The sequence below is a fragment of the Dreissena polymorpha genome, chromosome 1 (assembly GCF_020536995.1).
Source record: "Dreissena polymorpha isolate Duluth1 chromosome 1, UMN_Dpol_1.0, whole genome shotgun sequence".
Lineage (NCBI taxonomy): Eukaryota > Metazoa > Mollusca > Bivalvia > Myida > Dreissenidae > Dreissena > Dreissena polymorpha.
Window position 1 is genome coordinate 38259332 of NC_068355.1, and position 14901 is coordinate 38274232.

The 14901-nt window shown below is 35.5% G+C and overlaps 1 protein-coding gene and 1 long non-coding RNA gene across 2 annotated transcripts in view; one reads left to right on the forward strand and one right to left on the reverse strand.

Annotated features, from left to right (window-relative positions):
- Nucleotides 1–290: 290 nt before the first annotated feature.
- The window catches only part of LOC127877410 (histone-lysine N-methyltransferase SUV39H2-like), a 28053-nt gene continuing 13442 nt past the window's right edge, over nucleotides 291–14901 (forward strand). Inside the window, exons 1-5 of the mRNA XM_052423262.1 lie at nucleotides 291–557; nucleotides 7275–7354; nucleotides 8463–9332; nucleotides 13097–13249; nucleotides 13955–14093. Coding sequence (XP_052279222.1) covers nucleotides 383–557; nucleotides 7275–7354; nucleotides 8463–9332; nucleotides 13097–13249; nucleotides 13955–14093 — 1417 coding nt within the window. The 5' untranslated portion in view covers nucleotides 291–382. The remainder of the gene's footprint in view (nucleotides 558–7274; nucleotides 7355–8462; nucleotides 9333–13096; nucleotides 13250–13954; nucleotides 14094–14901) is intronic.
- Nucleotides 9726–10558, reverse strand: LOC127865064 (uncharacterized). Its single transcript, XR_008042466.1, has 2 exons — nucleotides 10464–10558; nucleotides 9726–9902 (listed from the first exon to the last, which is right to left on the reverse strand). It is a non-coding gene; the product is annotated as an uncharacterized LOC127865064 (long non-coding RNA).

Here is a 14901-nt window from a genome sequence, read left to right on the forward strand (position 1 = left end):
GTAGTGCGTTTCATACCTTGTGTATATATAATACATATACGAGGGTTATTTTTTAAAACTGTATATTTTTGTCAATATTCGTTGTTAAAAAGTCAAACCATACACAATAGGTGTACATTTAACAATCTGGAACCCCTGGGGTAAGCTCGGGGGGGGGGGGGTATGGTCCCGGGGGAGGGCAAATTTATGATACTGCTGCCTGTGAAATTATGCAATAGCGAACAACTGTAATGCCTTCAGCGCTTTGATAAGTTTGTGGTATGTCACCAGGATATTTTACCGGAAGCTCATCAAACAAAGCTATTCATCGTTTACGGAAGTAATATGTCGGCGCCAAAAAAGAAAAACATGAACACGGACAAAAATTCTATTTAGTAAAACCATGAATATCATATCGATCTACGAGTCCGAAGTGACCTGCTTATCAAGCATTAAAGATTTGCAAAAGAAATGCATGAGCCAAAATGTTCAGCTGTCAAATGAAACGAACAAATATCTGCTTTACTCCACTTTAAAAAAGATTGGCCCAGCAATCGCACAAAAAGCAGTTAGTAAATGTAAGTTCTTTTAACAAGGTGGCAAACAAATATATTTATAGTTTCGATGTTCTTTATTTGTCAGTTATTCATGTCTAAGTATTCTATGATGTTGTGTATCTTGATCTGTTAGTGTAACGTTTTGGAAAATACCGTAATTAACCCTCATCTACATCAATCATCATAAGTCGGCACAGTCACACTTGATTATTACCCGACGGGTGGTTCAAGGTCAAGAGAAAGATATGAAATAACAGGATAGATAGAAGAGATTTGATAGTTAAAAGTATAGAGGTAGACAAAGTTTAGCCAGCTTCATTTTCACCTCTTCAACCTAGTCCATATAAACGTACTCCCAGAGCCTTTGATAATTTTTGCTATGGCGGCTCTGGGAGTCCAAATGCACCCCTTAATAAACTCAAGCGCAAATCTGCGCACAGATTTCGTGCGCATCACTTAACAGACGTCATTCGTCACCAATTATGGAAAGTGATGAATAAACTTCATAAACACATTAAGATTACCTGAATGGCAGTCTACGGAGGTTATCCATTGCATGCAACCTAAAAAACACTATTCTTGCTGTCATTTTCATTTTGAAATTTCCAACTGTAAATATTCGAAGACTCAAAACATCGTAATTGACTCAACGGTTACGTCAAATATCACAAAGTGGAAAATATGGGTGTAATGCGACCTAAGCAATAGCGCCATGTTTGTCGGCAACATTACAACAGTTCCCAATTTGGTCAATAGAGCGTACAAAGAATAACAAAGTAAATAACGAAATTATTTGTTGCTTGAATGGTACCGTTTGCATAAGTTTGTGCTTGAAACAGGTAAACGTTGATAAGTTTTTGCAGTATAAGTGTTCCTAAGCCTTTGCAGTGGTGAAGAAATTTTGCACCTTTGGACAATAGACGGTGCATTGCAACTCTCAGCAACCTTTTGGGTTACAAAGCTGAGAGTTGAATTATTGCAACTTCTCTTCAACCCAGACCTCTCCGGTTATGGTGGCCGCGGCCTGCACAGCAATGGGAATCACTAGGGGTTACTTAAAGCGGGGCACCTTACAGTGATTAGAAGGTGAATAAGGAAAGCCCCTGCTTGAAGGATACCAAGTCAGGGGCCTCTGCTACTGTCGCAGGGAGGTGGTTCCAAACGGATATAATAGGTGGGAAAAATGAATTCTTGTGGTAGATGTGGAAAACTGTCAGCAGGGGTTCTGAAATATTTTAAGAGTCTAATTGTCCACGGACAAGTTGGACCCACAAATTCACTTGTCCGTACCAAAGAAGTACTTGTCCGTCAGTGATTTTTTTTTTTTTTTTTTCTTACAGCCTGTGCCTTTTGGATTGGGAAAATTAGCGCGATAAACCATGAAATTGGGAAAAATAGCGCGATAAACCATGAAATTGGGAAACATTATAAATATGATTAGATCTATAAGAACAGAATTAAAATTATTAAAGTATGTTTGACAGCATTTTTATATTATAAAGTACTAATTTAATGTGTTCATACAATGAAGACAATGTAAAGTTAATATCCTTCCAAATTCATATTGAACTTGCAATAATCTATATAGATTCTTAAATATACCATTTAATCATAACCTCTTTAACAGTAAGAATTAAATTCAGTGTTCTTTTAAATTAAATATCATATGGTGAAAACATTAACAAATATTTATGAAAAAAAACGCTTTAGTGGTCTTGCTATGTTAATGATGTATTATATGGAGTTAAAATAATTTATTTCATTTCTTTACCTTTCAACATCTTGCACTTCAATGCTATTTCAGTAAACTGTAAAGCGTGACAAACATAATAAAGCAGAATATGCATATGAATCTGATTTTACACAGATCCACTCACATATAAATCATATCATGTTTGTCTCTTTCCATTTTCGAACGATACTCATCTTAAATGCATTAACTTTGTGAGTAACGGTAGACTAATTCCAATTTCCCAACACTGATTTCCGTGATGCACATTCACTGTGAAGATTTGTAATAAATATTTGTTGTTTTTATCTCAAACGTTATATTTTGCGTTAATTGACAAACGCATTAAATTATTCCGTAATAACCATATGATATCCATTGTTAATTTGAATGTTATTTATCATTTTCGCCGCTCATCGCAAATTTATCGTCTGCTTGCCGCCATCTTGGGCGTGTGTAAAAACAGGCGTTTACAATCGGGATACATCGACTATCGTCGGTATCCTCCACAATATAGAGAGAGATGTGGAGAGCAACGTAAAATCGTATTCGGCTAAATTCGCGAACAATACGTAATTAAGTCAGTTGTTGTTCGGCGACGACTCGGCAACTCGATCGGCACTCGTTCGAAATTATTGCTTAATTACATTGTAATCTTATTGACTTTATTGGGAAAATTTTGTCTTTTTTTGGGAAATTTTAAACAAATTTTTGGGAAAAAACGTCATTTTTTGCAATTGGGAAGCAGCCGAATATCGGCTGTAATTTCTGGCAAAAAAAATCACTGTCCGTACTTTTAAGATAGATAAAGGAAAAGGTCATTACTAATTAAGCAAATAATACAAGCATACACTTTTGTTAACTTCTATTTTAAATTATAAACATAGTTAACTAGAAAATTGAACAAAAAATACAAGCAAGATGTGCATATAATAAGATCACGTTTAAGTCACACATGATACTAGTCTTATTTATAAGACGCGCAAAGAATTTAGAGATACTTTTTATGTGGGCTAAATTCTTTGGAGCTTCAAATATTACCAATATACAATGTAGCTTAATATTTGAGAGGGTAAACAAGTTCGACTAACATGATACATGTACCATCTCGGATATTTAATAATCTCAACATGACTACACAATTTACTTAAAATAAAATAATATTTAATAATGACTACACAATTCACTTGAAATAAAATAATCTCCGTTAATTATAAGTATATAATTACCCGCTAATAAAGGAAACTCCTTACGAAGTTTACATTTACACACATCGGCAACGTTTCAAGCCAAGGAAAATCAATTAGCCAAGACTAAAAAAATTCTCGTTTCCGCTTGGCGTTGTGTGTTTATCATATTCATACTTGGCTTTTCTCTTCTTTTCCGACGCCGAACTGATTTTATCATTGGTCTGATTAGCGTCATGGCTAGACGTTGAAGTGGTTTTATTATATAAAAATCGAATGCAGGCGTTTAGAACATGTATGCGGCCATTTGCAATGTACGAAAAGTGTCATCATAAGATTCTTATGCGTGATTGGCTGTTGCTATGCACGTGTGTGCTGGTTTCTCTATTAAAACAGGGACATAGGTCCCTGATTAAAATTGTTTTCTTATGCGTGATTGGCTGTTGCTATATATACTCGTGGACTGGTTTACCACATTAAATAATAATTATCGGAAAATAACATACCTCCAGTTAAAAAAGTGTGCTAGTCCGCAGATTAATCATAAGCTTTTTATATAAACTTCGTTTTTTATTTAAAAAAAATATTGAAGTTTCGTTCTCGAAACAAATTTTACCACGGAAATTTTACTTGTCCCCGGACAAGCCAGCTTTCAAAAACTGCTTGCCCGGAAGGGTAAATTGACTCGGACAACTCGGACAGCATATTTCAGAACCCCTGGTCAGAACTCACAAACCTATGTCATTAACCAGAAATGTGAAGTGAACAATAAAGCGTAAGATGGGTTTTTTCCAATTGAACATGCTTCAATCAAGTGACACTTTGTGCGGGCATGATCACTGTTATAATCGACCAATCAACAAGTGAATATAAAATAAGAATAAATTCATGAATGAATGCTACATGTACACACTATTTTCTGTAAAAAGTGCGATAGTAAAACACATTTTCTGGGAATGGTAAGATATTCAACACACAAACAATTAAACAATAAGAGACAGGGCTTACTCTGCCATTCGCTAAATTAGCCAATGGCTACACATAAGGAAATTTGGCTACACAAAATTCCATTTGGCTCCAATGTTTTCTGCATGATCAACCATAAAATATCCAAAATAATAAGAATTAAGACATAAAAAGGTAATTTTGGCTACAGAAAATTTTGAGCCAGAGGGAGCCATGAGAGAGATATTGTTTATTAATCATGAGTGATCAAGAGAGATATTGTTTATTAATCATGAATGTTAGAATACTGCATATAATAAACGATAACACGGATACAGTAAAATACGCATAAAATACAATACAATAGGCAAGAAATGCAAAACATCACAACAGTCAGCAACAAGTACATCTACACTATCCTTAATGAACTTAAGGCATTCAACCCCTATTAAGGAACAATAAACCCTGACACGAAAGTTTTTCACACCTTTATTAACATTGAACAACATATTATCACCAATAAGCATCAGAGACAGGTTTTTTTTTGGCCATTTATAGCCGAAATTCGGCTATGTTCCCAATCCCAAAAAGTATACTTTTTTCCCAAAATGTGGCAAAAAAATCCCAATTGCAAAAAAAATAAATTTCTTTAAATATTTTTTTTTAGAAAGAAGTCTTATGTGTATTTTATCTCAATTTTAATTCAATTACAACTAACAAAGTATTATATGATTTTTTCTTTTAATTTGAATGATTATAAAGAGTTAAATCAAATTTAGTATTTCCCTAATCAGTGGACTTTTCGTGTGGAAAAAAAGGCTAATGAATTTATTTTCCCAATTTCATGAAAATGCCGATAAAATTCCCAATTCCAAAGCCATGGGCTATCTTCCCAAAAAGTGGGAAAAAAAACCTGAGAGAGTTGTCTAATCGCTAATCGATTATAATCATTTAAACAGACTTTTAATCAAGCATGCAATCTGTGAACGCCGCCTTCTTTGAATTTTCTGAGAATACCCGAAGTTGCATATCGTGGATTTGAATCAGAAATGGAAGGTTGGGAAAAAAAGGATCCAAGCACCCCGCTTTATATTTGATTCAATTTCAGCGCTATAACGGAGAGCGTTACATTGGAGTTACAGTGTAGTCTGGTCCTTTTTGGCTCTATGAAAAATTACATCTACCGCAATGTATAAGTCTTAAATTTATGTATTTTTATGCTCCCCCAAAATTTTTGGGGGGAGCATAAAGTCACCGATTCGTCTGTCAGTGCGTGTGTCCGTCCGACGGTCTGTCGGTGCACAATTTTTGTCCGGGCTATTTCTCAGCAATTAATGACCGGAATTCAATTAAACTTAATGGGAATCTTCACTACCAAGAGGAGATGTGCATATTATCAGCCGGTTCTGGTCGGATGATTTTTCACAGAGTTATGGCCCTTTGAAATTTTCCATTAACTGTACATTTAGTGCAATTCTTGTCCGGGCTATTTTTCAGCAACTAATGACCAGAATTCAATGAAACTTTATGGGAAGCTTCACTACCAAGAGGACATGTGCATATTATCAGCGGGTTCTAGTCAGATGATTTTTCACAGAGTTATGACCCTTTGAAATTTTCCATAAACTGTACATATAGTGCAATTTTTGTCCAGGCTATTTCTCCGCAACTACTGACTGGAATTCAATGAAGTTTTATGGGAAGCTTAACTACCTTGAGGTGATGCTCATGTTATTTGTGGGTTCTGGTTAGATGATTTATTTAGAGAGTTATGGCCCTTTGAAATTTTAATTTGCTAAACCATCCATCATATTATTTTGTCCAAAGTTATGCCCCTCAAGACGTTTCCTTTTATCTGAATATATAGTGCAATATTGTGACAAAAAAAACTTTGGGGAGCATCACCCGTCTCTGACGGTTTCTTGTTTCTACAATTCCAATACTAGTTCAACACTCTCCCATTGTGTGCATTTATAATAATTCAAATGCAAATTTTTCATTAGAAAATACTACATGTTCTGAGTTGTACATCTATATTTAGTTGCAGTACATGATCTGTTGCAACAATCACGCTTTCCATGCGTGGAACTAGACAGACAGGCTTTTTCCGCTCCATTTTGGGAAAACACCACAATGGAATTTTGGGAATTTCGCGTCGTGAAAACCCCCATATTGGGAAAAAAATTAATCGCAAAATTGGCTCAATTGGGAAAGATTATTGCATGTACATAGTGTTTCTTATATTTCAAAGAAGCCGTTAACTGGTAAATAACTACTATTTTGATAACTTATTATTAAAATTTTACAAAATATTATGAACATGTGTGATAAGTGCACGTTTTTAAATCTGAATTTGGGGAAAAGGCCTAGCCTTTTTTGAGGTGAAAAAAATTGCGCGAAGCGCTGGATTTTGAGGAAAATAAGGAAAGTCTTAAATAATCATTAACATATTTTATTGTTTTTAAAAACAAATTCAAGGCAACAGATAATTAAATTATTCAATACTTTCTATTTTCTACACCGAATCAGGTAAACTTAAATATTTAAAGGTAAAAAAAAAAAAAAAAAAATTTGGGGGGGATTTTTTTTTTTAATTGGGAAAAAAACAACCAGATTTGCATTGGGAATGGGGTCGAATTTCAGACCCGTGGCATAGGGCGGAAAAAGCCTGACAGACAAAGCAACGATTTCTCGCCCTTATTGATAAATGGGTTCAACATTTTGTAAATGTATTTTGCATTGTCTACGCAGTAGACACATTAAAGTTACATAGGGAAATCTCATTCCTTGGCACTTTTCCTCTTTCTCACAACTGATAAAGTCCATTTGCTAAGATTTTTAAAGAAATTTAACACGATCAACTTCCTTTATCTGCAGTGGTAGCCAGCGGTGCGATCAAATGGAACGAAGAAGATGATTTTGAGGTCGAAAACATCTTGGATTATTACAGCGAGGATGTAAGTGATGGACTAGTTTTGCAAAGTTCTCTTTAAAACTTTCTTATCAATGTCATGACATGGTTTGTTTGCCTATGAGTGAGTTTTCAGGCATAACCAATTTCAGTAATGGAAAAAAAGATCATTATATTAAAGAAACAAATTATAATTTACATTATGCAATCTTTACATTCGGGGCTACAGGGAGATTTACTTGAAAAGAAGTATGTTAAAATTAATTTTAAATTATAAGTACAAATGGAAATGCTAAGTTGTCTCAGAATCACTACCACACGTTTTATTATGCTCCCCAAAAATTTTTGGGGAGCATATAGTTGCCAGTTTGAAGTTCCTTACTTCCGTACTTCTTTACTTCCTTCCTTCCATCACACTTTTGTTACAGTTTCTCATAGCTCCTTCAATATTTTACCGATCTCTTACATATTTGGCATGTAGGTACCTTGCATGGACCTCTACCTTTTGATGAGGTTTGAGGTCACTGTGGTCAAGGTCACCAAGGCTAATACTAGATTTTTCCGTCACAATTTTGTTACAGTTTCTCATAGCACCTTCAATATTTCTCAGATCTCTTATATATTTGGCATGTAGGTACCTTTCATAGACCTCTACTTTTTGATGAGGTTTGAGATCACAGGGGTCATGGTCACAGTGGCTAATAATAGATTTTTCCGTCACAATTTTATTACAGTTTCTCATAGCGCCTTCAATATTTTACGGTTCTCTTACATATTTGGCATGTAGGTACCGTACCTTTCATGGACCTCTACCTTTTGATGAGGTTTGAGGTCACTTGGGTCAAGGGCACAGAGGCTAAAAATAGATTTTTCCGTCACAATTTTGTTACAGTTTCTCATAGCGCCTTCAATATTTTACCGCTCTCTTACATATTTGGCATGTAGGTACCTTGCATAGATCTCTACCTTTTGATGAGGTTTGAGGTCAAGGTCACTGAGGCTAATAATAGATTATTTTAGGTGGTTATTAACACATAGATTGACAAAGCGCATCATCAAGGGGCATCCATCAGTTTCACTGATATTCTTGTTTGTTTTTGTTTATAAAATTATTTTATTAAAGCTTAATGTATACATTTCTACCTGTACACCAGGGTACATACTTCTACCTGATCAAGTGGAAGGGCTGGAGCCATGCCCACAACACTTGGGAGCCCGAAAAGAACCTTAACTGTCCGGACCTCATCGAATCTTTTAAACTGAAGAACAAACTTGTTAATGCTAGCGAACAAAAAAAAGATAACAAGCGGAAATTGGAAGAGGCCTCCGAGGAGGATGAAAGAATTACTAAGAGGAGCCGCATTGATGAACTGTTTAGGAAGCTTGTAGCTTGTAATGGTGCCGTTACCCCTCTTAGTCTCATATCGCAGACTAGTCCAGATAAACTCACCAAGTCATACAAAGGAGTGATCAATTGCCAAGGATTGAAGGCTCCAAAGTTTAACACCACCAGCAAAGCTTTGTTGAATCCGAGGTCAAAAGCGTACAAGCAGAAGAAAATTGTGATAACTAATGCGCTGAAAGAGTGGGAAAAGCATTTAAATGCTGTGAACTCTGACCCAGCCCCTATTTTCGTGGAAAACACAGTAGATCTCGAGGGGCCTCCAGAGAATTTCGAGTACATCAACGATTATAAATCTGGTCCAGGAATAGTGATACCAGATGATCCAGTCATCGGGTGCGAGTGCACAGATTGTTTCTCTGAGAAGAAAGAGTGCTGTGCAGCACAGTTTGGGGTGGAGTTTGCCTACTTCAAGCACAAACGTCTACGTATACATGTTGGTCGTCCGATTTATGAGTGCAACAAGAAATGCAAATGCGGGCCAGACTGTCCGAATCGCGTTGTGCAGCAGGGGAGGAAACATAAGGTGTGCGTGTTTCGGACACTAAACGGAAGAGGATGGGGAGTGAAAGCCATGCAAAAAATTAAGTCTGGGACTTTTGTAATGGAATACGTAGGAGAGGTAATTTCATTTGACTGTCCATGTCGTATTAGTCAAATGTTATTTTGCTTTTTTTTAATATGATTGATTGCTCGATTGGATATGATTGAATGATCTGTATCTATCCAGTTATACTTTTTGTACCACCTGTATGACCCAATACAAAGATAAGGGGGATGTACTGGAATCACCATGGGACATCTCTCTGTCCATCCAAAGGAATTTGTCTGGCAAATTTCACCCATACTCAGTCTTCACGCTAACTATAAGCCCGACAGCCCGTGTCAGGGTTCCCTCTGGGCTTTCAAAAGTTGTCGCCACTTACTTTCGCCAAATTTAAAAAGTTGTCGCCACACTGGGGCTACATTTGGGCAATGAAGATCATGTTATTATAATACAAACAAAAACTGAGCATTTACAGTATGTTAAAGGAATTGATTTAATAACAGTAGTATTAATAATAACAACACATTTAACATTGTTAATTAAATAAAGGCACATTCAATCAGTTGTAACTCTTGTTGATTGACACCTTCTTAGCAGCCTGAATATGTTGCCACAGTTTTGGTGCTTCAGAAGCTTTGTGGTATTCTGAAAATACAAAAAGGGAAATATAATATTAATATAATACTAATAATAATCAATGAATGTGAAGTATATAAATAATATAAATGTGTGCTAGCATATGATCTACTACATAGAGCCCTTAACACAACAGTCAAATAAAATAAGCATTTGTGTATATCAAATGTCAAATTGATTTCCATGTGCTAAACTATGTTTACCTTTTTTTGTAAGGTACATCCGGTAGTGAATGAATTGATAAGTGTTGAGGTTATAAAGAGTTCACACAGCATAGATTGTGTGTTGGAAATCATATTGAAGGAAATGAAATTCTGATAAACAACTGTCTTTGTTTGGTTTTTGTTTGTTAGCTGGTGAACAATAGCGGTGGGAACGTTTGCATTTTGAATGAGTCTCGAAATAAGCAGCATCTAATGTTCACTTTCTAAAAGTCGTTTTACACTCTGAACTTGCCATTTTGACGAGTGAAACAGCAATATGTCACCGTTTAAATAGAACCAATAGATGTAAAATGTTTTACTATTTTCTATAATTACACCGATTTTTCTAAAAACAATCGATACTTACCTTTTTGATTGTCATTGTTGTCAATTTAACGGTCTTGAATCTGCTTCGAACACTGTGACAAACACTTCACATTTAAGCGCAAAGTCGGTATATTTTAATATTGCCTTATCTCTGAAGCAATAAAACTGTGACCAATTAAGATAACTTGCAACAGCACCCCAGATAATCGCAATTATCACCATAACATTCCACTTTGCGGTAGTCGGCAGTCAGCACCACGCTCCATTGATTACAGCTGTATCGCTTACACCATGGAAATCTAAAGTATTACGACTGCCGTAAAGCGGCTGGTAAACACAGCGTCTTTTGTCATTTTAAGAAAATATGAACGCAGAAAAATGCCGATTTTTTTAAAATCGCCATTTACGAAATTTTGTCGCCAGATTTTTTATTTTGTCGCAATTGGCGCCAATGGCGATCGACAGCGGGAACCCTGCGTGTCTGGAGAAATGTTATTCGGGCTACTAGTAATAAATAATTTATATAGTCGGGTTATTGGATTTTTTAGCCGTTTCAAATAAAGCATAATAATTCGGGCTAGTGGTTTAAATATATTACTGTGAAGACTGCCCATACTTCTCAACATATAACTATAAACATTCAAACTGCCTTTGATTTTTTGTTATGATTCAAATGCATGCACCTAAGACTTCTATGGATTGGTTATGAGTTAAGAGGTGCTTCAATTTTTTACATGTCATGATGAACTGATTTTATGAATTTTTATTAAGATATTTAGAAATTTAAAGCTTGTCAACTTCTAAATTATTTTGACCACCTTGATACTGTCAGTATGCAGGGCCGTCAATCTATCAAATCTGCTGCCGAATTTCGGCGGCAGTCCCCCACCTTAAAAGTATTTTTTTTTTTCCGAAAAAAACTGATTTTTTCCCCCTCAGAAAATGATTTTGTTTTTGTTTAAATCGCTGATTTGTAGTTGAAAATAGACCGTTTTTTTTGCACACTGAACTATCTACGCTTATTTCGTTCTAATAGAATTGGTGGTATGTAACCTTTGTAGATAAGACGCTTAATAAAACATCAGAAAATAAAAACACCCAGACAATCAAGACCGGCCGGAAGGTGAAGGTCAAAACAACATCATGTCTCATAACACTTAACAGCAAGTCTTATCGTAAAAAAGTCAACAGTAAAACATTTGCTAAATGTAAAAAAAATTGATCTTCTGCAGGGCTCGAAATTAACACTCGCACACTCGCAAAATGCGAGTGAAAAATACTGATTGCGAGTTAAGTTTTAAGCCACTAGTATTTTTTTGCGAGTAAAGAAATAGTGGGAAAAAAACTAGTAATATAAATGCACTCAACGTCATGAACGCTAAACCGTAGGTCAATTTATAGAACGTCTATGTATGCAGAAGCGCGCACCTTGTATGTAGACTGGTATACTTATAGTACAGATACGCGGATAGTATTGGAACAAAGAACGTTAAACAGTTGACTATTCACATTTGTTCATTGAACTTGCACAGACATGGCGTCGAAGCCAAACATAATTAGTTTCATTTTGCCTACAGACGGAAATAAAAATACAAAAGATAAAGTTAACCGTTGATTTGTATTTTGGTGACGTCGCACTCAACACACAATATCATAGCTGATTTTTTTCAATATTTGAAAACCCATTAAAAATATCCCAAACTAACACTTAAACTTTGTTTTCTGAGTGAACACACTGCAAAATTTGCGAGTCTGTTTTTGATTTTGCGAGTTGGTAATAAAGCAGCTCGCAATGTTTTGCAAGTAGAAAAAAAAGTTAATTTTGAGCCCTGTTCTGTTAAAGCAACAGTCCCTTGCCCTGTCAGATGCAGATGCATTTTGTTCCACTAGTGAAGATGCCATGTCTGTTAATATGGTCTCGGTATGATATAACAATTTTAAATAGGAGCATGGTCCTTGGATCTTTTATTTTGAATAATTTCAAGAAACAATGTTTAGAATAGTAAACTGCTTTGATAAAGTTCATGTTTTTGCATTTTTTGCTGTAAAGTAAGTTCATGTATGAAAGGGAACTCTACTATCGAATGTAATAGGCTAAAATATTATTATACAGGAAGATGAAATCAGTATTATAAAAATTCCCCCATTTACAAAAACTTTTCCCTCCTAAGGGCTGCAGACCCCTACCCCCAAAGTAGTGTTAGGGCTCTGGAATGCAACAATTAGCCTAATAGGAATAAATATTAGTGCAGTTCTCAAAAACTGCTATTATGGAAGTTATTACGAAAGAGCAGCAGGGATTTCTGCAGCGCAACCACAGGGGTACCACTGCCTGAATTTCAGACATTGGGCTACCACTGTGCTTTTATTACCAAATCTTGTGTACCCCTGTGTTTTAATTTCCAAATGATGTGCTTGATGAAAGTCTGAAAGTGTGTAGAATTTAATGACGCCCACATAAAATTAGTAAAAAAAAGGACTTGCATAGCCAATTGAGGGTCAATCAAGTTACAAAAGTCAGTACAAATATCATTCTTAACAATAAAGAATGTGATTTTCCTACATTCTTACACGTTACTCAAACCTTTGTTTCCATTTTCCTTTTCACAACTTTTCAATTTGTATGTGGCAAAATTGCCTAGATATACATGTATATAAAATGGCTTGTTACAGGTTATCAGTAATGAGGAGGCTGAGATTCGCGGGAAGACTTATGATTCTGTGGGCCGGACATACCTGTTTGATCTGGATTTTAATGGTGATGACTGTCCATTCACCGTGGATGCAGCGGTGTATGGAAATGTCTCTCACTTTGTGAATCACTCAGTAAGTTATTATTTTCAAGCAGTCTTCTTTTTTATGCAGGCATCTGCTGATGACGAGTTGCATGTAGGGATTCATCATTGGCCTGTCGGTATGAGATTTACACTAAGTCACATATGTTTCGTATACCTGAAAATGTCTGCCCTTAATGTTTTGTATAATATCAATAATTTGTACTATAAAGCTATCATACTTGAATTGATGATCTATTTTCAACTCCCAGAAAAGGACTTGCTTTGATGCTAACTTTATTCATTCTCAGCAATGTGACATTACCTGAATTCATTTAGACCAAGACGTTTACCTACTTGTGGATTTAGACATATTCAAATGGACAAACTAATCAATAAAATTATACTGACAAGGCTTCCTCTTGTATGCTAATGCGTTTATTGAACAGGGCATTGTGTTCTTTTACTGGTACATGTACTTTGTATTTCCGTGATATATGAAAAAACATTCTTTTTATACCATGTATAATACTGTTTATAGTGTTTAGTTCATAAAGGAATAGCTTTACCAATTGAACAGTCTCATTTTGACATAATAGTCGGCGTTTGAGAAATACTGTGCGCAATGTGTCTCTAAATCAACATAATAAATTCTATCAAACTTTGACTGGTCTGTTCATACTCTGGGTCAACTCATACAGACACTCGATTTGTCCAACAAAGGAATATCAAGTGTCTTTTGGGGCAATGATTTCAGTGTGACCCAAACCTGGAGGTGTACAGTGTATGGATCAACACTTTGGACCCTCGACTGCCGCGTATCGCCCTGTTCTCACGGCGTGACATTGAGAAAGGGGAGGAGCTTACTTTTGACTACATGTCCAGCAAGGTGCACTGTAAGTGCTGCATCAATGGCCTTTCTTTGTTTGGGAAAAATATGGACAAAACTGAGAAAGGGAAAAAAATCCTAAAGTAAGCTTGACATTTGGGGGAAAACACATCATTTTAAAGAAATTCTCTTTTTTGAAGGGGCCTTTCTGTTGGGGGGAGGAAAAAAGCCCTTATTGATGTAAGCTTTGTTTAGAACAAAAAAGATCACTTAATTTGGACCCAAAAATGTCTAAGTTATAGAGGCATTTTCAGGCCATCCATAAAAAATTCTTTTGTTTGGCATAACCCGACCTACCCACTAAAATCGGCCCGACTGATTTTTTTTTTGTTATTTTCCAAAAAAAATTTTTTTTCTTGCCGAAAATTCTTTTCACTTTATTTTTCCTTTCCGCTTTTTATCCTTTCCGGTCATTTGCTTGCGTCATTTAATTGAATGCTCTTTCAAGGATATCTAGAATAGGAATGAAGAAAACGCGTACTGGTATTTATTTTAGTCGCCTATTTATTTGACATATGCATATGTGATAAATTAGACTTTAAATACAATTAAACCGCTCCTGTTTTTCTCGTAAACCTTTAATTAAAATACGTTGCTGTTCTTCAGGATAGTTTGGGAGTAAAAAACAAATTAATTTAAATATCACCGTTCAATTTAATTCGGCAATCGGCAGGGATGTGTAATATTATCGCCATATAACTAATTGTTTAATTATCACTCTTTAATTCAGATCGGTAAATATTCGGTAGAAAGATAAAAAGTAGTCAGCTTAGAACTATGTATTGACGGGAATTGTCACGTTTTTGTTTCATTTG